The sequence below is a fragment of the Talpa occidentalis genome, unplaced genomic scaffold, assembly GCF_014898055.3.
Source record: "Talpa occidentalis isolate TD23 unplaced genomic scaffold, MPIMG_talOcc4v2.1 talOcc4.17, whole genome shotgun sequence".
In the NCBI taxonomy this organism is placed as follows: Eukaryota; Metazoa; Chordata; class Mammalia; order Eulipotyphla; family Talpidae; genus Talpa; species Talpa occidentalis.
Genome location: NW_023601754.1, coordinates 30,996,862 through 31,020,975, shown reverse-complemented (window position 1 = coordinate 31,020,975; position 24,114 = coordinate 30,996,862). Strand labels below are relative to the sequence as shown.

Sequence of the window (24,114 nt, the reverse complement as noted above, 5' to 3'; positions counted from 1 at the left end):
ATTGGAGATCTGTGCAAATCTAGCAAAATATTCTTTGGATTACAAAAACTATATAAAAAATGAACAAAACCTGCAATTATGGAAGTATTGAGAATGTGCAATCCTTCACTGAAATGAAAGATTCCAAAGTGACATTGTCCACAGAATTTATTCCATTGAAGTGTTCAGACAATTTGATTTAAATGCAAAGTAAAATGGAAGTGAGCACTTCATAAAAACATTTCTCTTTGTATGCATTTTGACGGAGTCATAAAAATAGTAGATAGCAGGATATCAAGAAATGCTTGAAACAAACTTGCACAACAAAGTAAAAAAAAAAAAAGGTAATCTAACAATTGTCTACAACCCAAGAGAAAGTGTGTGCCCTGTGTTTGGGGAGAAAGAGGAAACACTTGCAGCATGGTTTTGGGTGCTCTTTCCCCAAGTATTGCTACGTTTTGACCTTTGGCCCAACTGAGCAAGCTATATGACCTTCATGGAAGTCCCAGTCCCCAGGCAGCTACGTGGGGCTGCAGGAGGCTGTGGGCATATTCACGGATCAAATGGCATTGACTCTCAGAATCTACCCTGGTCACTGCCCTCCTGTGCTTATGGCCCAAAGGGTATTTAAAAAAAAAAGATTTAGAAATGAATTGCTCTGTCTTTTATCAAATTTAAAATGCCAATTATTTTAAGAGGAGTAGAAATTACAGGAGAAAAAAAGATATGCAGTTTCAACCATCCTAGTCATTATTATCACCTGGCAAGAATAAAGTAAGGAAAAATAGAATAACATTGGATTTCTGATGGCCACATGTGGCAAATTTATATTTTTGACTATTCTCTACCCCAAATCCCAAATACCAGGTATGGGACATAAAATCAACATCTTGAACTTTAGATTTCTGATAGTTTTGTTCTCTCCTGAATTAATCTCTCATAACCATCGAATTATCAATATACAAGATAAATGCATATTATATAACAAGTATTGCAAAATCATAGACTGACCCAGATCTTTATCATCCTTTTTTAGAAGATGTGTGTGAAAGTGAAGCTACTGAGAATGTACAAAAAAGCTTTACATGATGTTACAGAATCTTATCTGAAAAAACATTTGTAAAACATATTTGATTTTAAATAAACAATAAAAGCAGCAGACAACCACAGATCATAAATAGGGTTATGAAAAGATCACAATTATCTTAAATTAGAAATATAAATGGGTCATTAGAAATACTTAGTTTTTTTTCCAATGTTAAGAATCAAACCCAGAATTAAAAAAGAATCTTTTTTATTTCAAAGGTTGCTTCTTATATTGAAGCTCATATTAAAGCAACAGTACAATGTTCATAAAATATAAGTGTGATGCCGTAACATTTCTTACATGTCAGAATACTGATATTTGTATGTATACTAAAATAAGAACTTTAAAATTGTACAAATAGATACATTAAAAATGACATAGAAATAGGGCGCCTCTCACTGAAACAAGACAGTTATATCTGGCACGTATTAGTTTAAGATGAAAGTAGAAGCAAAAAGATTTACAAGAATCAGCAGTAACAAGGTTGATGTTCAAGAGACATAATTGTACATTGTATTGTACAGACATTGGATGGGTTTAAGCTGGCTGAATATTATATATTTCAAGTTTAAAAATGCACTACATACAGTGTCCATAGTTTAAGGCGAAATTACAGCTCAGAACTGTTGTCCTTTCTAATTTCGTGGAAGCTTCTTTGACAAATTAAAAAAAAAAAAGAAGAAAAAGAAAAGATTTAGATGTTCGTAACACAGAAACGATTTCCCTTCATTGTAAGTTCACCATTAGACTTCTCCTTCACTTAAATATTTTGTATGCCAAGTGGTTTTTCTCTAGCGAAGCTGATAAACAACTTCAATATTTGCCTTTTTGTGAGAAAAGGTACTTCACAGTATTTACCACTTTGAAGTCCTTGCAGTTTTCGTAAATGCATCTTCTCTGTAAAACTTTGCTTGTTTTAAATGAGCCTTCCCTTGACTTAAAAAAATACCTGTTTACATATCTTCTAGATTCTTCGGAACGCCAGACACAGTTCTTAAGGCCAAATTTGTATCATTATTGTTAAGAGTCGTCATCAAAAGTGTCTTTGGAACCGTACAAGTCTGCTAGTTTCTTAAAACGAGGCCCCCAGTTCTGTAGGTAGTCATAGTCCAAGTCTGAATCTGTGGTGGCAGACTCTAAGGAGCTCAGGGACCCTGCCACCGAGCCCCTGCCTTCGTACCCATAGATTTGGATGGAGTCATAAGGAGGAGCGGTTGGGTCGTTATCCGCCTCCTGTATTCTCGTGTTGATGAAGTCATCCACATCCACGCTGTTGGGTGCTGGCCGAAGCCCAGGTCTGGGCATATACTGATACTCGGGTTTTATGTCTTTGCGAGGGATAAATCCATTAATGCCGTCGGGATTCTGGAGGGTGGCAATATCAAAGGCTTCTGTGTCTTCTTCCCCACCCCCTTCATCATCATAGGTAATGATGTTCTCGCGCACATCCTCTTCCTCAAAGACGATGAGTGGTTCTTTCTTTTGCCTCCTCAGTGTCACGAACAATACTACGATGACTACGGGGGAAGAAAAAGAAAGTCAGTAGAGGTTAAGCCCGGTATTCCTGGGACTCTGCTATGGTCAAGCAGGGTCGTTGTGCTTTAGGTCTGGGGCCAGTCTGTGGATGAAAGCTTTATCTGGATCCCCCAAAGATGTAAAGCATCCTCCACCTGGCTCGTCTTATGCAAAATGCTGCCAGAAAATACTACATCCTACAAACTGGCAAGTTGCGGACTTCTCAAACATGAAGCGAACACTGTTTGGAAGTCAACTTCTAATATGTTGACGTGCAGTCCCTTAAAAGTAGCATATGCCAGTGTCTTTGGCAAAGGAGGAGAGCTTTTTCTCCATAGTTTAGGAATGAGGATATGTGGAAACTCAGGTCCTACCTTTTACAGGAGGTCATGCCTAGCACAGAGGTCTCAGGATGGGGTCAGCATTGATTCTACTTTATTTTAATATGAAACCTTATTACATAAGCATAGCTGGACACTTTTCAGACCCGACATGTAAAAGGGGATGTTTATGAAATCTCCAGGAAACAAGTCTTTTCCTACTTATTTGAACATCAGAAAATAGTATTAGTGGAAACTCCAGATGAAGCAACTCCATCTCTTTCCTGAGAGAGGGGATTCCACTAGCTCAGGTCATCTAGGATGAGTGAGCAGAGTTGCTTACAAGGAAAGCTCAGACACAATGTAATTCATTATCGATCCCTTGTCCTTTCCACAAGGGGTTTCTACAATGTTCCATTAGAACACTCTCCCACATACTCAGCAAAGTGAAGAAAATGATTGTGGCTGAATCTGGCAAGTGGACTGACAGCTCCCCTGGGTCCACATTCCTGTGAGGTACAGGGACAAGTGTCTGTACTTGCTGGGACAGTCCATGGTTCCAGGGCTGGGTTCTGCTTCTGTGCCTTGCTCTTGATAACACCCTCTGGCAAACACTACTTGTCGTTGCCTTTGTTTGGCTGACTCTTATCTTTCACCCAAAAAGGCTTTCCTGGCATCCCATCCTGACACCACAGGATGCTCCATGTGGTGTCATGGAGCATGCTCCAGACTCTGTTCTTATATCAGCATAATGTTTATCACATGGTTTACACATCTGGCTCCTCACTAGACTGTGAACTTTCATAATCCCTTGGAAGATTGGAACACTGATTTATTCCTGTCCCCTTCAACAGCATCTGAGAAAGCTCATTCAGCATCTGAGAAGTATGCCACTTCCTCCAGAGGAGGCCTCTGTCCTTTCCAGGCAGGATCAGGCCACCCCCACCCCACCTCATGGCACTAACCATGTGGCTCTGTAGTTTATCTGTTCATGCCTGTTTTCCTTATGAGTGCATTTGAGTACCAAGATCTTGTATGATGATTCTCTTTATCCCTCAGAGATAGATGTAGGATCTGGTACCCAGATGATACTCAGCAACTATTTGTTGCACTGAACTCACTGGCTCATTATGCATTTGGGCCCTGTTAGTTCATTCAATGGAGAATTGAATGTCATGGAAAAGACTAAATCTGGTGTAAGACATATTCAAAATTGATTTTTGAGATTGGGGTTGTCTACTCTTCCTGAGGCCCAGCGAGGGTAGATATGATTAGCATCAGCACATTCCTTTTATTACAGAGTGAACTACCAATGGGATGAAATGCATAAGAAGAGAACCTGACTCAGACTACAAGTACAGGTAAAGCTTCCCAGGTGGGGAAGGGCGTTGGGTGCAGGGGGTTGGCATCCACCCAGATAGTTTACATTATGATAAGAGGAGCCAAGACCTGGCTTCAATCAGGTCAACTTTGGTCTAGTCACTTGATTCCTTTATAATCTTTGTCTCCATGATTAGGCTTCCTATCTCTAATTCTTTTCCTTCCTCTTGTAAGGCAAATGATGGCTCTTATACTAGGTCTCTTCCTGATTCCTTGTCTCCCCATCATCTCTGATGCATCCCCCCTGGTGCACCCACCCAGCACCCCCAGATGCCTTCTGCTGTGCAGTCCTGTGTTGCTAGGCATATTGCTTATCACCTCCCCCTAATGCTGCTATCAGATCACCTGTTCCCTCATGGTATGATGGCATGCATGCAAGCAGGTATGACTCGTTCCTGCCTCAAAATATATCCACAGCTGCTCCCAGTAACCAGCCTGTACTTGAGAAATATATGTGTTTTAAGCATGAGCACCTGGTGGGAAAGCCCACGCTGCAGGTGACCAGGGAGATCCTTACCCAGGAGAATGACAATGCAGGCGAGGATGGCAATCAGTGCCCCAGTACTCAGGCCGGCGTTCAGGATATAGGCCTCCGCGTTGCAGGAGAGCAGCGCCCCGTTCATATCGCACCCACACACCTTGATGGTGAGGGTATTGGTACTACTCATGGGCGGGATTCCACCATCGCTGATCACGATGGGCAGGAGGTAGAGATCCTGTTTCTGCCGACTGAACCCTCCACGCCGGGCGTACACCCCTGCGGTGTTATCTGTTGGAAGAGAGGAGACAAGGTGTGCGCTCCTGTGAGAACATTTGAATCACAGCCTTCACATTCTTTTTGCATTCAGCTTGGCAGATTTTAGGGTGCTCTTGTCATCACCAAGGTTAGCAACCAGACTTTCCCACTTGTTCTTTGGGTATCTATAGAAACCGAAGTCACGTGGCATGATAGGATCACAGGATAAGCTTTTCTGTATTTTGGAACAAAACTCAGAAATCAGAAATTATTTGGCGGATACCAAAGGCCTTCGTTAGCCAGCTAACCACCGTTTTTTGTTTGGGGATTACCCTCTTCATCAGTTACCAGAGAAATGTGGACTTCAACCACATACTCTATACTGTTAGGATTTATTGGGATAGAACTAAATGTAGAAGTGAGCATGAAAAGAACAAAAGTTTCTTTTTCCTATGTGCACTTTCCCTATTTCACAAAAAACCTTGGGGTAGTCATTTTGCTTTACAGGGATTTGCCGCCCACCCGCCAACCTTTCCCCAACCATGTGCCCACTCTAGTGCTTAAGGCAAGTATCCTCTGTAAAGAGGAACTATTTTTTAAAACCCAGCATCAGGTTTATACTCTCTTTGAAACGCAAGCACCGTGAACTACACAGTTAAACATGCCACCCCTCCTGCTTAAAATGATGCCATGTCTGCTCTGTTGTCCAGACAATGCTGCCCACCCCTGCGCTTGGACCAGGTATTACCCTAGTCATTGAGACTAGTCTTCCAGGCTCACAACCCCCTCTCATCCTATGCCTCAGTTCAGCCAGGTATGCAGAACCTACTCTCTTCCCACTCACCGCTCTTCCACATGCCTCCGTTTCTACCCATTGCTCTGAGGCCCCCGGAAACTGCTCCTTTTATCATGACAGCGGAAGCCCTCAAGCCTCAGAATTGAATCCAAACATCATCTCTTGAGGGAGACGATCCAAGACCTTTCCCCTCATCTCCTGTGCAACCCATAACACTGTCTATTCCTACAGAAATTGGTATCCCGCTATTCTGTAATTATTTGTTGACATAACCACTTTGACCTCTCCCAGACTCTGACCTCCTGGAGATCAGGGAATTTTATCTGATTCATCTCAGCCTCTCCAGTGCTAGATACACAGCAGACATTCAAAAAAATGCTTTTTGAACAAACAGTGTAACTGTGTTCTGGGGAAAGTTTTGACCCTCGTTCCTGAGGTTGACTTGCATGTATTTCTCAATCTTTCGTAAACTATGACGCCCAATTCTTCCTCATCATTTTTTCTTTGCCAATCAAAATTAAAAAAAAAAAAAAAATTCCGGGCTGTGAGCTCTGGGGACAACATTGGAATTACAAAATAGTAGAAGATTTGAATATGCTCCATCAAATCCTATCCACACACCCATGCTCAGTTTGGCCTGCCTCCATTTGTGAGTTAAGAATCAATAATTTACAGTGAAGTGAGTGTTAGGACTGACAGACTAGCCCAATAACTAACAGGCTTGAAAGGGAATGACAGTACCATTGGCTTGTTCCTGTTGCAGAAAAAATATCTTAGCATCTAAAAAATTAAATTGAGGGGCTTCCCAGTGGCGCAGCGGTTGAGCGCTGGGTTGGGAAGCTGCCCGCAGACCTCTCCTGCAGCCCGCTGCTCCCCTCAGCAGTGTACCTCGGTCCTTCTGCCTGCTCTGCTCCCTGCTCTGGCTCTGGTGAATTCTCTCACCCTCCTGCACTTCTAACTGTACCCAGTGCTTGTATAACTAACTAACTAACTAACTAACTAAATAAATAAATACATGCATACATACATACATAAATCTTAAAAAAATAAATTAAATAAAAATAAATTAAATTGATATCTTTTATGTTAAAGGAAATGCAATATATTCTCCGTGAGTTAAAAAACAAACAAACTAACATATAAATGGCAGATGCAACCTCTTTTAGGGGTGGGCAGATAATATGGGTATTGCAGAAGGTAAGGTGTGTGTACCCACTGGCTTTGGCAAGCTTTATAATAACATTCTTTGCCTCTTGCATCCAACATCTCAATTTAAAAAAGGCAGAACAGTTAGTCCTCGTTTCTAAATTTTCTCAATCTTGTGTAATATATCTACTGTTTTTGTCACTGGGAAAAAGTACATATATACTCTGGAAAATCATGAAAAAATAAAACTTAATTGGACAAATAAAATGTTAACTAAAAATTCAGTTTTGACTCTCATAGACTATACCGTTGTTTTATACTTATTGATTACAATTTATATACTTGTAACAATTATTTCAAAATGATTTTTCTTAAAAAATTTTTGAGATCAGTTAGGACTTTCACTCGTTTTAATGATCTGAGATGTGACTCACGCCCCATAAATAAAAAATCAGGGGTCTTTCTGGTGGCGCAAGTGGTTAAGTTTCAGCACTATGAAGCTATCAGTAGCTATTGCAGCATGAATTTGATCCCCGGCAGGGAGGTGACCCACATGGTGCAGCAGACCTCAACTGTCTCACCTGCTGCTCCCCACAGCAGTGTATTTCAGTCAACACCTGTTCTGTTCCCCACTCTGTCTCTGGTGAATCACCCCATGCACCTCTGGCCTACACCCCAGCTCTTGTATGTATAAATACTTTTAAAAAAATAAATAAATAAATAATCAACATTAAAAATTTCACAGGAAAAGCAAATTAATTAAATTTATCACACATCCCTAATATGAATAACATCCCCAATAAATCAGTGACTAGGTTTACCTTGTAGGTAGGTCCCCACTCTCACCGATGGTGTTGGGTTAGAGGGAATGAACTGAGTGCTTTTGTTTTTTTCAAACCTGTGGAAACCATAATTTAAAATCTGTTCTTCAGTGTGCCATCTAGGCAAGACTTGCAGATCACAGCCGGCTGTTTTACACATAAAAGTAATTGAAAATCAAACACTAATGGAAAACATGAGTCTGAGCAGGACACCAGCGTGAGAATTCAAGATGTTCTTTATTCTGAACAGCTGAGTCCTCTCAGACACACTGAAACGATTACATAAAAGCTCATTGTGGTACCCAGCGGAGGGAACCATTTATAATTTCTGAGAGATAGATCACTAGAATCTCAAGAACTTTTCAAATATCTCTGAGACTTCAAACATGTTTCACATGCGGGTTTTAAGACTGGTTCAGGAGGTGGGAGAGTAATGGACAGAGGGTCTCTTCTTAAACTACGGTAATTATGTGCTTTAGAATTAGTTGTTTGTCCCATCAAGACCTCATTTGCTCATCTTTAAAGTGAGGATATTGGTTGATATTGAACATACCTCACAGAGTTGTTAATGGGAGTGAATATTGTAATAAAAGGCCGTGGTTGTCCTCTGTGCTTTGCTTCCAGGACGATTCAAAGAATCATCCTCTGAGAAAAGTTAATGTTCAATGTTTAGATCCTCCAGGACTGGTGAGCTAGTGAAGGGTGAATATGGCACATAGGGACAAGTTTAGCCAGTCTGGCATGCATGGAGGTAGTCAAAGGTGCTTGAATGAATGAACTGTATACTCCCTCTAGATCCAGGTGGCCAGCACCAATGGTAGGGTGAAGCCATCTTTTGGGGAAAGCATTTCAGAAGAGTCAATACTCTGGCCTGAGATGATCTTTCATTAATAAAAAGAGCTATAATGGGCAAGAGCTTCATGGAAAAAAAAAATCTAAATAGGGCCTCCTTGGTGGCCTAGGGATTAGTCTCACTACTGTTACCTCTATGGCCTGAGTTCGATCCCTGGACAGGGAGGTCACCCACATGGCACAGCAGACCTCTCCTGACTTGCCCACTGCTCCCCTCTGCAGTGTGTTTCAGTGGATCCACCTGTTCTTCTCCCCACTCTATCTCTGGTGAATCCTTTTACCACCCCCCATGCCTCTGGCCTATACCCCAGATCTTCTATGCATAAATAAATAAATGCTTAAAAAAAAAAAAAAAAACCTCTAGGGGACTCCCCGGTGGCGCAGCGGTTGAGCGCTGGGTTGCAAAGCTGCCCGCAGCCTCTGCAGTGCCGGTTCGATCCCCGGCTGCTCCCCGGCCACCGGAGGAGGGTCCCACATGGCGCGCAGACCTCCTCTGCCGCCCGCTGCTCCCCTCAGCAGGGTACTTCGGTCCTTCTGCCTGCTCTGCTCCCCACTCTGGTGAATTCTCTCACCCTCCCGCGCTTCTGACTGTACCCAGTGCATGTATAAATAAATAAACAAACAAATAAATAAATCTTTTTTTAAAAAAAAAAAAACAACTCTAAATTAACACATGGAAAAAGGAACTAACAGTAAGAATCTAGGCCAAGCTTTGCTCTTATTTTGTTCATTTCTGACCCAAATCTAGATACTTAACCCTTCTGCTTAAACCTCAGCCCCTATTAGCCCCTATACTAGGAGTCAATTTTGCACCCTGGGTTTAACTTTAGGATTCTCTTTCATCTGAATTATTTTAACTACCCAACCACTCCCTGTCTACCTTTGAGAGGGTTCCCCCAATCTACGCATGCACAATCTGAAGGTTATTGAGATCCAAGAAAAAAAGAGGTTCAGTGAGGACACAATTTCAGGGAATTTCAAATTGGCTCCATGGTTAAAAGTGAGGCAGAAAAACACAAATGTTCTATCAATGTTTAAACTTCCATCAAAACATTTCACAGATTCTTCTTATTTATAGAATACCCAAAGAGTAAATTTCTATGTATTTGGATTCAGTCCTGGGTTTGAATCTTGAATCTGCAACCTATTCATTGTTTGATTTCAGACATATTAAGTGGGTGCCTTGAGTCTCAAAATTCTCACCCCTGACACTAATGATTTTTAGGGTTTAGTTTGAGTCTGATCTTAAAGGTATTTAGCACAGTGCCAGTCTTTTGGAGATGCTCAGTAAATATTCATTTATTTCTGGAAGCTCTCCTCTCTGAGCAGACGCTAATGAGGAAGGGGAACTTATTGGCAAAGAGAGGAAAGTGAATTCTTAGAAATGTCACTGAAGCTTTGAATGCAGTTGCCTGCACAGAAGGACTCATCATCCAGAGGTAAGAAAACAGTTCGTGCTCTTCAGTTCTGGGCAGTATATTTCCCATGGTACAAAAATCTTTTGCCAGCACCTCAGATTTTCATCTTGGCACCCAATGTTCTCATCCCTAGCCACAGATATGTTGCCAGTTTCATTTTATTCTCCCCAAAAATCTTTGCTTTATTCTTAAGCAAAAATTTACAGATGGGAACATTAATTACTAGTATATGTCATGCAAAGACTGTGGTGTTGCTATTAATAGAAAATAAATTCAGGTTCCAAATTTTTAGGTCTACAACCTAGACTCCTAATTATATGCTGCTCTTACTTGTAGGCTTTGTCATCATACTACAAAATGTAAATGTTCCTGATAATGATGGTTTCCCTGGTACCAGTTTGGGGATGCAAATATAAGGGTGATAATGATGATGTAGCCCAATGGAGGGATACATAGAACTGACATTAAAAGGGAAAATTACAATGAGGAAAGAGCCCTTGATGATTAGGCTGCCTTGCATGCCAACCCTATTAGCCAAAATAAGGGAAAAAATGGGAAGCAGAGCAAAATGGGTAGAAGTATGGGAATACTCACTATGTGTTCACAATTTGAAAAGAGGAAGCACAGTAGTAAATTATTCGTATATTCTGCTCTTTACCTTGATGTCAGGAGAGAGGCTTGACCTAAGGTGAGGGAACCAGTCACCCCCGTAGTACCCCTAAAGTTCTTCAGATGCACTTCTTTGCCACTTCTTTTCTTCTGCAAGTACAGAAGCTGCTCCGAGGCTAAAGTTCCCCAACTGCTTGACCTGATCAGAGGCACCTTAGCCTCTGCAGAAATGCCCTGGGTGCATCAGTCTGAGCCCTTCTTTTGAGCTGTTGAAGAAATGGAGAATCTAGGCCAAGCTTTGCTCTTATTTTGTTCATTTCTGACCCAAATCTAGATACTCAACCCTTCTGCTCAAACCTCAGAGACAAAGTAGATCTATCTACTGCATAAAAAACTCCCACACACTTGAAGAGAGTTAGTTAGTCAGTAGCAGAGTAATCATAATTTGAATTCTCTCCTCTGGGTCATCTCCATTTTCCCTGGAAATATGACAGTAACTCTATCAGGATGATGAAAAAATATATACATACACACACACACACACACACACACACATATATATATATATATACACACACACACACACATACAGAGATAACTGTGTATATGTTTAGGCACGTATGAAATAGGTGTGTGTGTATATGTCTGTCCCTATAGATATATATAGATATATATATAGAGAGAGAGAGAATGTGTTTTTTTATATATATATATATATATATATATATATATATATATATACACACACACACATATAGTATGTCCCAAAAATGTTAGTGGAGTTTTAAGTTTTAATAATTGCAGGTGTGTACATGCTACACTACACAGTTACAAAAGACCATCATTAGAAAATTTAATTGAATTTTTAAGAGCTCATTTAGATCTGTGATTTTTGAAAAACTGAAATTTTTGATGCCAGTATTTTCCATCTTCAATCTCAGGGTCTGAAATCATAGAAATTATACAAATAAACTAAACAGTATTTTCAAAGTTTGCAGCATTTCTGATATTACTAATGCTAAATGATGAACTTCATAAACATGTATGTGTCTTTCTGTACACACATGAACTGTCTACTTACTGACCTGTGGTCACTGTACATACTGCACTACATTCTGTGGGAATGGCTAAAGTATCATGCTCCCCACCAGACAATAATCTCCTTGAGAGCAAAGGCCTTGTCTCACTCACCTTTGTGCATTTAGCAGTGTCTGGTGTGTTAATAGTATGAATAGCTGGATGATATCTTTTTACTACATCTTAGTCAGCTTTTTGTTGATTCCTTTGCTTGTAGTCTATCTCCAGTCTATCTTCTCCCACTCCATCCCTTAGAGTCCAACCCAGCCATGCAGTCTGTATCTATATTGTAGGTCTTGTTCCTGCTAAGCATTTTCATCTTTTTATATAATTAATCTTTTCCTATTATTTAGATTGAGCCAGATTCAACTAAGCAACATTTATTTAATATGCACAAATTGGGCCTCCCTGGTGGCACAGGGGTTAAAGTCTCAGCGCTATTAAACTATCGCTAGCCACTACAGCCAGAGTTCAATACCCAGCCATGGAGCTGACCCACATGGCACAGCAGACCTCTCCTACCTCACCCACTGCTCCTCTTAGCAGTATATTTCAGTAGATCTGCCTGTTCTCTCCACTCTGGTGAATCCTTTCACCCCTGCATCTCTGGCCTACACCCCAATTCTTATATGTAGAAATAAATAAAATAAATCTTAAAAAAATAATAATATGCACAAATCTTGTTTTGATACCTTCACGTTCCTTATCCCAAAGAATTTTTGAAGCTTTATGCAGAAAGAATAATTACCCTTGTTTTATTGGAAAGGAAATTGAAAAAGAAAGAAGGGAACAGTTGCTCACAGTAACACGGAAAATGTAAATAAAACTAGGTTCAGACTCCACTAAATTTCACTATATTTTGTTTAGCACACAGCTAACCCTAGAATCCTGATATGATTGCATGGCAGTTACATTGGTTCTTTTATTATCAAATTTCCCCCAAATGGTTAGTTAATTAGATGGATCCCATTATAGCCTCTAGCTAAACCCAAATATAATCAGGTCCCAGAAAAAGAGCTGCTTTAAGAAAAATAGAAATTTTATGACAGAAATAACCCCAAGAATTAAGGGTACTCATTTAAAACCTCTTTCCACAGCATTTTCAGACACACACACATAACACACACACATGCACACACAGCTTTGCAAATAAACCAACATGCAAGAGGCAAGAAGAAAACTATTCTTTTCCTGATAGTTTGCAGTGAAGAAAATTCTACAATGAAGTAAATTATCTAAAAGAGTAGCCTTAACATATTAATAAAAATATTGTTTTACCCAAGACATGGCTGCCATGCCTGTTCCAACAGAATGAAGAAGCTGCATATCTGAGAGGGCTGAGCAGAGTATTTTAATCCTTTGATACTAAGGAATTGGCAAAATATGAAACACAATAACACGGTAGGAATAATTACCACTGCACATGCATAGATGAGACATCTCAGCGTATACTGTTTATTGGTCTTAATAGACTTTTATTGTTATAATTTATCACATTCCTTAGAATCAACTCTCCTTTCATTTTTCTTTGAGGGTAATTTCCTCATTGGTGATAGGAAGTTAGAAAAGCACATACTGACTTAGAAGTTCTTAGTTTAAGAAACTAAGTTAAAAAATTAGTTTAACTTTAAAAAGTTAGTTTAATTTTAGTTAAAAAAATTCAGGAGGATATAATCATTTAGGGTCTTGAATAAGTTGAAAAGTCCTAAGAGTGAAGTCAGTAACAAAAAGAACCTTGGAAGAATGACATGTCTATTCCACTAAGACCTATTCTTTTTCTGTTGGGCTGAGTAGCGGGTGGATTCCCAGATGAACTGTGTTCTGTGTTGGACAAACTGCAGCAATGAATTACAGCAGAAAAGGAACATAATTATTTACACAGTGAAAATGGCAGGGCATTAAAAGACATCTGCCATCTTGATCTGCCAACAGAGCATCTTCCATATTGAAGCAATTAAGGGGAAAACAAGTTCCACAGAAATCTGTTGGTTATCTTTAAATTATAAAAGTAAAAAAAAAAAAAGCATATTTGGATGCTCTTTGATGTTGCTTTAAAAAAAATGTTTTAGTTTAGAGCAAAGGAAAAGAAAAAGGAAAGATGTTTGCCAATTGGTCTAATCAAGGTGAATCTGTCTTGACTGTTCATCCTTCATTAGCCACACCTGCTTTCCAAACAAACTTCTTTTTGTTATGTTTTCATTTTGTTTTGTTTTCTAGTTCAAACTTAACTCTAAAGGTGTCAGGTATCAGAGCTCATTTGATCTGCAACTTCACCCATCTTGGATATAAAACCTGTGAAATAAATGTTTTTCAAGGTCATCTCTTCCTGGATTCAAACCCTAGATGTCCAATATAACTTTGTGGAATAATAAAAGGATGAATGAATGGAAAGGGTGGGTTGTTGACTCCTTCTAAACACTCCAACATCAAGATGGGTAGTTTTTTCAGCTTGAAGTTTATCTAATAATCATATTTTTCCATGATAGGTAATGTTTGAAATTTCTGAAGCACACTGCATGCTTTCCCATACACTTGTTCTCTTTAATTCATGCATTTGGTTAACTTACTTTTCTTAAATGTTGAGATACTGCCCCCACAGTGCCCATAGTCTATAGGGAGACAGATGGAAAACAAGTATGTAGAATAAGGAAAATACTGGAGGTTAGTGCAGGATTCCTGAAGTGCAGGCGAGGAGGCACCCAAAATGGCCTGGGGATCCTGTAAAGGCTTTTCTTACAAGACATCCTTTATGGTGAGACTAGAAATAGAAGGAATCGGCAGAAAGAATACATTCCTGACAGAGCAAAAGTATAGACATAGAGAACAAGACATATTTGGGAAACTCGAGGTTACTTGAAGTTTTTGAAGCTTCAGTTGAAGGCAGCAAGAGAAAGGAGAGGATAAAGACAAAGTTTATGGGAAGTAAATATAATTTCTTGCCCACTAAGCCATGACATTTCAGTTACTCTACAGAAGATGGAGGGCCAGAGAAGAAGTGTGAAATGTCAGCGAGACATCAGCAGGTGGGTTCCTAAGTAAGAACCAGACTAACCGGGGAAAGGACTGTAGTCAGACAGGCCTGTTTGGAGGTCATCAGGATAGCACAGCTTCTCTGTGGGTAGGTCATTAATAGGCACTATCAGTATTAGCTGCACTTGCACAATACAGCTGACTTTGATACATGTTCTCCTGGGCACTTCCTCACACAAGGAACTATGTCTCATTCACTACTTAAGCTCCACTCCTAAGACACTTCTAGCATATAGCACATGAGAACAGCTCATTCCCTCTTGATTATAGACACAGAAAGAAGAGATTGTGATAGGGGAACTAGGAAATACCTAGTTTTGGTATTTGGGTGAAGGGCACACTGACGCTAAATATAGGAGAAACAACAAAGGGCAGAGTAGAGCAAATAAAATAGGGAAGGAACTTCATGATTTCTAAAGGGCCACTCTTGTTACAATACAAACTGTCCAAGCTCCTAAAAATTGTCCTCTGCTGTTCAATGAAAAACCCAAGTGATTCTATGACTGGATGGGACTCTAATCTTTGTTGAGATGGCACATTAGAAAGTATGCAGGGCCTCTCTGGTGGCGCAGGCAGTTGAGCGCAGTGCTGTGAAGCTGTCCACAGCCTCTGCAGTGCGGGTTCAATCCCCGCCGGCCTCAGAGCAACCCACATGGCAAGCAGACCTCTCCTGTCTCACCTGCTGCTCCCCTTAGCAGTGTATTTCGTCAGTCTGCCTGTTCTGTTCCCCACTCTGTCTCTGGTGAATCCTCTCACTCTCCCGCACATCTGGCCTCTACTCCAGCTCTTGCATAAATAAATAAATAAACAAACAAACAAACAAATAAATAAATAAATAAAAAGTATGCAGCCTGGCCTTCTAGAACCTGAGATGAGTGCCCATTGTGTCTGGCGTTCAGCATTTCTAGGCCTTTATCTATCAAAACAGCAGCCAATCCACAAATTAGGGGTGATGCAATAATTGGCAAATTTTGTTTTAAAACAGTAGTAGGATTAAGAATGTGTCAAATATTCAGGTATTTATATTGTTAAAATTGTTCCTCTTCTAAGAGATACGGAGTAAAGCCAAGTGCTTACTCTCCAACCCTTGCTTCTTTCCCTATATTTTATCAAATGCTTATTGTTTGCAACAAGAGGTTTGGGAATTTAAAATAGGAGGTTAATATTAGGACATTACAATGAAATTACTTTATCAAATAAGGTCAAAGGACAAAATCATATAATTTTCTTATTAGGATCTAACAATTTTGGTAAAAATGGAACATTTACAATTCTTAATAAAATTATAATGGAAAGGTAATTCCATAACACACACAGCCACAACACATACACATCATAACAAACATTAATTTAAACCTAATGACCAATATTATGCTTCCAGGTGAAACTTTAGCACTAATATCCCTATTAAAGTAACAAGTAAAGCAAGAATGGTCATTATGGTTGTTATTGTTTCCCTCATACTCTAAAAGTGCAAATCTATGCAACTAAACAGATATTTTAAAAAGATGAAGTAAATTGTCATTACTTAATTTTTATGAAGTTGTCTCCCTAGAAAACCCAGGAAAATCAGTTCTATCACTTTCGAACAATGTCTAATAGTAATAAATGATTTGATGAAACCAGCTATAGTTTATACTCAAAATAGTGGCTTAGAAAATGTAATTTTAAGATGATATGTAAGAAGCATAATATCTAAAGAAGCAAGAAAAGATCAGTGAATGCTGTTATCAATTTGCATGAGTAAAGTCTTGCTGAGGAAGAATATTAAATACTCTATAGTTAAAAGCACAGAATAGGGGCCTCCTTGGTGGCCTAGGGGTGAAGTCTCAGTGCTATCACTCCTATGGCCTGAGTTCCAGCCCCGGCCACGGAGCTAACCCACTTATGGCACAGCAGACCTCTCCTGTATCGCCCACTGCTCCCCTCAGCACTGTGTTTCAGTCAATCTGCCTGTTCTGCTCCCCATTCTCCCAGGTGAATCCTCTCACCCCCCCCACCTCTGGCCTGCACCCCAATTCTTCTACACAAAAATAAAATTTTGAAAAAAGAACACAGCATGATCAGAACTGAAAGGGCACTGACACATTGTGGAAGGCTATGTAGTACAGATGATGAGTCAAAGATTATCAACATTAAAAGATGAAGAAAACTTTACAAATCAGTTGCAAATTGATGGATGTACAATTCAAAAACTGGGTAAAAGGCATGAAGAGCAATTCACAAAACAAAACATGAGAAAAAAATGGAACCCTGATAAAAATCTTAGTTTTAATAGTAATGCAGGGAATTGACATTTGAAGATGTGAGTATATTTCACTTCTTTATTTGCCAGTGATTTAAAAAGACTATCTAATGTTGGCTTGAATAAAGGAGGAAACAGGACCTCACCTCTTTTGCTGGTGGTTTTATAAATTGGCATATTTTTGATGGGCAGTTTGTTAATTTACTATCAAAAATTTTTGATCCAGTATTTCCACTCTAGAACATTATCCTAAAAGAATACTTTGGTTTTGGACAAAGTTATATGAAAACAATGTACACAGATAATAATAGTGAGCTGGCATGACGTTCTATCATAGTGAAAGATAGGAAGATATTTAGAAGAAAACATTGACATATGCATGAACTGCTGAAAAATGTATATCACAAATTATTAATAATATTAATAATAAGTAGGCATAATACTAGGTGGTATAAAAGTGGATATGTTTTTTTATGATTGCATTTTTGAAAGTTCAGAATTTATGCTTCAAAAAAATCCAAAGGGTCATATTAAAAGATTATTTCTGGATCGTATACTATCAAGTTATTTTGTTATTTTTAATTTTACTTCTGCTTGCTTGTATTTTCTAATTTTCCTATAAGGGATATGCATTAATTATGCAACAGAAGAAAATTATAAAATTCTTTGAAAATTTATTTTACTGCAGTTACTAAGGCTGTGACTAAAATCGAAATTTAAGCAGTTTGTCCCTCTTTGTTTATATTTTCTTTGGAACACTAGATTGATGAATTGAATTTAATTTCAATTTCTCCTCTGAAGATGGCTATAATTTGACTACAGGATAAACAAAGATTTTTTTTTTAAATTAACTAGAAAATAGGGGCTTTCTATTTATAATATAAGTGTATTAACCAGACAGAACCCTCCAAATACTCAAACTTTTTAGTTTAATTTCACTTACTTGCCCTGGGCAAGTCTCTGAAACTTGTGATATTTCATATTCCTTCCTTATCAAGAAAATGGTCATAAAAATAGCCAACACACCCTCCAAGGGCTGTTTGAGGCATTAATGTCTGTGAGGTTTCATAAACCAATGGAAAGCTAGATAGCGAAGAGTGGCTATTCTCAGCATTTTCTTTCTTTGCACTTTCCTAATCCATGATAAATTTCTTGTGTTTTTAGAGATGCCATCAGTCACATTTTCAAAGTAAATGCATCCTAAAACCTGGGTGGATCAGCTCTTCACCTGACCAGATAGCCCCATTCTCGATATTAAAAGCCTCAGATGGACTTAAACGTTGAAGAGTCACCCAGCTTTCCACTTTCCTGCTGCCCGCTGAGCTGTCTTTGAAGCTCAGGCTGTAGGATGGAGGGAGAATAAAATGAAATAAAAAGCTTGTGTGCATTAAGATGGCTTCCCCTCTTCTATTTCTAAAGGCAAGGGATGCATATGCCGATTTTAGGCAAACACAATCCTGATTATTTACATGGCATAATGGAAGTAAACACTCAAGGAGAAAGAAACCTGATGCTTTTACTCAGCATGATAGAAACCATTATCTCATGTTTCTATGGAAAACAGTCTCAGCCGAGAAATTTGGTAACTCAGTAGGCTATTAATAGGATGTGGAATGTGATTACTCCTTTTGGATGACTTCAATATGTAATTACTTTTAGGAGCTAGTAGAAAGAAACTCTATTAAATGATAATTATAGGACTGTATTTGCTTTAAGGTTTTGTAATAGCTCTAAACATGGGAGTTTTCATTAACTGTTTGCCATAGTTAATAAAGTCATTTTTCTGAAAAAGTAGCAATTCCCTGCAAAAGTGGTAGCTCCACATAGGATTATTTCTTATAGGATAGGGCAGTGGATGCAGATTGCAAAATAAGTTGGCTCACCCACGGTAATACAAATAATATCCTTGGAAATATAGGTGGCATCTCAGAAGAACTGTGACACAGAGGCTCCCTAGAGAACAATATGTCTTAGTATGATGTTTTCAGAAGGCAAACCGCAACCCAATGCTATCGCACATATAGAGAAAAAGAAGATGAGGCAGGTGATAGAGGTGACGTTGGCACTGCAAGAAAAGCTGGAGCCACCTGCTGTTTCATTGGCTGTCCTGAGATAAACAGGGATGCTGTTGGGAACACATCCAGGAGTTAGCCCACTAGCGCAAGTTGGGGGTTATATGAACACACAAATAAAATTTCGACTACAAATATTTGAGAAAACAGACAATAGAAGAGGTTAGGGAATAAGATTAGGTGAGAACATAACACTATTCCTAACAACCAGGTAGGCCAACTCACTTACGATTCATAAAACTGAAAATGTACACTGAAATCTTTTGTTATAAGTATCGTCTTCAGCATAAAACTGACATTCGACTAGGCTAATAAAGCAATCTATCAACCCAGGTGGGATGAGAAGATAATCTGGGAATTAATATACTTCCAAGAGCAGGGATTCTCATGAACCCCCATAAGAAGTACACATTAAGGTATTATGAAAACACTGTTTATGGCATCTGTTCAATTCAGCTCAGTAAACATTTATTAAATGCATGTTAGATGCCAGGGTCTCCCTCCTTTGGAGAAATCCACCTTTATAAAAGGAAATCCCTATGTGAAATACATGTACCACCAAGGTGCATGCACAGCTAATTGAGAACTATTCATGTATTCAGTGCTATGCAGAATTATTGCTTGAAGGGGCTTAAGGTGCCCACATGTGCACATCAAGGGGAGCCAACAGGCAAAGGAAAAAATCCTAGTTTAAATATAAAACTAAAAAGCTCTAAGTAGCTTTCAAAATTTTAAAATGATAGAAATCATTTGCAAAGTGAATTCGGTTGGTTTGTAAAGCCTCCTTTAATGCATGTCTCTTCCTATAACTACCTTCACATCCAGCCTCTCAAGAGCAAGACCACTGCAGAGAGCAAACACAGGGAGAGAAAATCTCTGTCCTAGCATCTCACATGTTTTACCCCACACACTCATGTGTTATGTACTGGATTCATAAGAGCCACGACAAAATGTTCCAATCCACTCAATAAATAATAATAGAGTATGTCAGCTTCCATCCCCTCAAATCTTCCTCATGTTCAAAATGGGAGTGACAGTAATAATCCCAACCTATAGTGCTATTCAGAGAATTAAATGGAAAGTGTATGGGAAGGATTTTGACATGGTGTTTGGAACATAGCTACTGTATTTATGATATTGATGAAAATGCTAATGGTGATGAGGAAAGTAATAATACTTAATAGATTAATTTGAGATCCTGTAAGTCTGCTCTCAGTCATTGGAAAAGCAATCAATCTATGAGCTAGTCCATAGTTAGTATGCACCCAGTGAAAACATATACACTCAGGAGGACAACCTTTTCTTCCTACTTTTACAGAGCTGCATTTTGCCAGGATTACAGAATGGGTGCAGACCACAATAGCCTGGCAGGAAGTCAAGAAAATTATTTTTTGATTCTAGTCCTGCCACCAGTTTTGTCAAAGGACTGCATCCACTTGGGTCTATACAACAAAAGAACTACTTTGGATAATTTGCAAGTCTGGAAACCCCCTGACTGACAAAATCAGAAGCAGAAATTGTATTAAACTTAACCATGTTTACAGTGGCCAAACTCTGCTTTGTTCCTGCCCTTCAGGCAATAATTCTGCAACTACCTCTAAGTATCAAGCTCTGTAGCCAACTACATTGCATTAAAACTGTACTTGGAAGGGAAGGCCAGCTGAAAGATTACATTGCCTTGCAAAGTTGAACTAATCTCTTTTAATGCTTTGCTTGATATCAATATTCATAAAGCCATGCTTCCCCCCAAGGGTTTATCAACCTCTTAAAAAAAAAGAGAGAGAAAGATAAATGAAGTTGTTTGCATATTGACCCTGTAAGCTTCCCCACTTGGTTTTCCCACTGCTTCATGAATATCAAAGCCAACAAAAAGGAGTAAAATAAAATTAGACTCACTTATTCATATGCAGCAAATGAGCCCAAGTCTCAAAATAAAGGTGGCATTATTATTTCTTGTTTGTTCTCCAACAGAAAGGCATTATTAAGATTAGGGAAAATACTTGTGCCCTGTAATATAAAAGCCATTTATTTTTCATTTCTACTTCTCTGAAGGCATAGGAACCTTGGTACGAACCTCTGTTGTCTCTGACTGTGAAATTTGGATTGTGAATGATTTCAGGGGGTAGACTGAAGATAAATCTTGGTCCATTGGCTGTGTCATCCTTGTCATCTGCACTAATTGTAACAATTGGCTGAAAGAGAAAGGTGGCCCATAAATGAATCATGCTGACATTGGCACATCATTTATTAAAAAAATTTCTTGGCTGGCTAAGAAGCTCTGTTTTAATTAGAGAACATGGTTTCAGAGCTCTGCTAGGGCTCTGAAGCCTTCTTGGGTAGAGGAAAGTATCTCCAGGTGATGCTCTCAAATCCAAACTGTTTCCAAATGCCTTGCATATAGCCAGGGGAGGGAAAGCAGCTTTACCTGGTTAGAAAGTGGCTTGGTCTGATCACTCTCACAGATGAAACCTTCATAAGGAGCAGCAAACTTGGGAGCATTATCGTTGACATCAAGGACCCTGATGGCCACTGGGACTTTGGCTTCCTGATGCCTGTTGTCTGGAAGAAGAGAATTCACACTGTCATCGCTTAGGGAGGATTCCACATTAGTCTAAGGTTTATTCTTGGAAAGTGCCAGCTCCAGGTGCTCCTTGGGGCAGGACAGGGAAAGGTGTTATGCACATAAAAGCCATCTAAATCCTGAAGTAGGGCCTCCCTGGTGGCGCAAGGGGTTAAGCACAGCATTATGAAGCTATCCGCAGACTGTGCAGCATGAGTTAGGTCCACAGGAAGGGAGCTACCCACATGGCACAGCAAACCTCTTTTGCCTTGTCCACTGCTCTCCTCAGCAGTGTATTTCAGTAGATCTGCCTTTTCTGCTCCCCACTCTGGCTCTGGTGAATCCTCTCACATCCCTGCACCTCTGGCCTGTACCCCAGTTCTCACATGCATAAAGAAATCTTAAAAAAAAAAACAAACAAACTGATGTATGCTGAGTCCAGGGCATGGGGGAGGTGCTGAAATAAATGTCAATATTAGACCAGTAAGAACTTTTCCATTTCTGTCAACTCTGAAGCTGTGCTTTAATTCTAAATGCTTATAATAGAGCCCAGCTCACCAGAGAAGCATCAAAACCATCTGGGAACTTGTCGGAAATGAAAATCCACAGGACCCACCCTGATCTACTGAATACAGAGGCTCTGAGGGTGGGATCCAGAAATCTTTGTCATAATAAACCCTCCCCAATATTCCCACACATAATCAAATCTTAGAACCACTGGTTTATAGGTAAACGAGGACCCACAAATCCTGGCTCCAAGGAGTCTGCTGCTTTGGGTTTAAACAAAAACCAAGTGACAAAATGAAGTGGGAAATCCTTCAGCGATGCTTATGAGCTTCTTGTTGCTGAGTGCTATTTGCTATCTTGCTAATTCTATACCCAGCCCTGCAAGAGAAAATGAAAACATCTCTTTTTGCCTATATATATTCCCAGATAAATGATCACAAATAAATTTTAAAGACTGAAAAAAATGTTCAAGGCTAAAAATTTTATTCTACCTCAGCTGTCTGTCATCTCCCAGAATATACAGAGTCTGAAGGAATATTTGGTAAAGCAGAATTGAAATCCTTTGGAGAATACTTACGAATTTCTGCTGCAAAAACAGATATGTTGAGCCAGGCAGTTTCTTCTCTATCCAAAGGTTTTGTAGTTTTAATAAAACCATCCTCTGGATTAATAGTGAAAAATCTGTCGAGGTCAGTATGACGATCGATTGAATACCTAAGCAGAATGTAAATGAGGCAATTAGACCGAGATATTCCGAGAGCTTAATACTTGAATATTTTCTCCATGCTATATTTAAAGCCACTTTTTTTCAATGAATTGATTGAGCTTGGTTTTCTTTTTAATCAAATTTACTTTTCAAACTTCATACATGAATCTTTTATTGAAATCATTTTGCCACGTTGGAATACTTTATTCAGTACAATGAATGAAAGAGCTGTTTAGCATATTTGATTGAGAAGAGTAATAACATGTTGCATATTTCTCCATATTTACTACAATCATCCGCCATCTGAATATTTATGAAACTGCATTTGGGAAGTGGGTTTGCCTTGCTCCCAAACTACTCAGAAAGTCACAAATGTATCAAACCTTTGCCAGATTTTTGCATATAAAATATTAAATAGTTTCAAGTTTATTTAAATTTATCATTAAGGATCATTTAGGATCCTAAAAAAAAATCAGTTTCCCCCTTATAGAAAGAAAAATGTTAACTATTTTTTTGGCGACTGTATTCAGTTTATTTATTCGGTTTTAGGGGTTCTTGGGTAGAATTCCAAGATGAAATACATCAATCAGGATGGCCATTCGTTTAGAGAGCATTCTCCCCTTACCTAATCAGTGTAGATTATGACAAGTTTTCTACTAGAAAATGTGTTTTGTTCTAACAAGAGACAAAGTGACTTCCAGAATATTATTGGGGTATATTTATGTCATGGTCGGAGATGGGACTAGCAGCATGGCCTGTATTGAGGTGTGATAATGTGACTTGCCTAGGATGCAGGGGGAGTTGTAAGTAATAATCAGAGTCCTAGCTTTATGAATCTGTTGAACTCCAACACACTAACTCCAAAATGAAGAAGAGCGAAGACGGCTACATTAATTCAGGTAGCATGCCTAGCTTCATAATTGGGTAGTTTCTTCCTCTTGATGGTTAGCTATGTTTTCCTTAAGTTTACAGAGTATGTCTGTCTGAAGGCATATATTGAGGGTCATAGAACCGAAGGATGTTAGAGGCACTAAAATCCATGGCTGTTAAGAGTTTAATCTCTTTAATGTACAAATGATGGAATTTGTAACTGGTCTATTATCTACTTAATGGGGGATCCAATATTAGAAGCTGGATATTCCATGTTCCTTCTTGGAAATGTGCTCAGAGCACCACCTCACAGTATAGAACACATGAACGGTCAGATGTATTCTCTTCCCCAATGAGGAAATCATCACACACCCTTTATGTGTCAGTA

General features: G+C 39.1%; 1 protein-coding gene across 5 annotated transcripts in view; it reads right to left on the bottom strand.

Moving 5' to 3' along the window:
• Nucleotides 1–1,256: 1,256 nt before the first annotated feature.
• The window catches only part of CDH11 (cadherin 11), a 159,291-nt gene continuing 136,433 nt past the window's right edge, over nt 1,257–24,114 (bottom strand). For all 5 annotated transcript variants that reach the window (XM_054697068.1, XM_054697067.1, XM_054697066.1 and 2 more), the window contains exons 9-13: nt 22,728–22,864; nt 21,509–21,642; nt 21,158–21,275; nt 4,799–5,050; nt 1,257–2,583 (exon numbers count right to left, since the gene is read on the bottom strand). In XM_054697068.1, the coding sequence (XP_054553043.1) occupies nt 2,087–2,583; nt 4,799–5,050; nt 21,158–21,275; nt 21,509–21,642; nt 22,728–22,864 (1,138 nt within the window). In that variant the 3' untranslated portion in view covers nt 1,257–2,086. The remainder of the gene's footprint in view (nt 2,584–4,798; nt 5,051–21,157; nt 21,276–21,508; nt 21,643–22,727; nt 22,865–24,114) is intronic.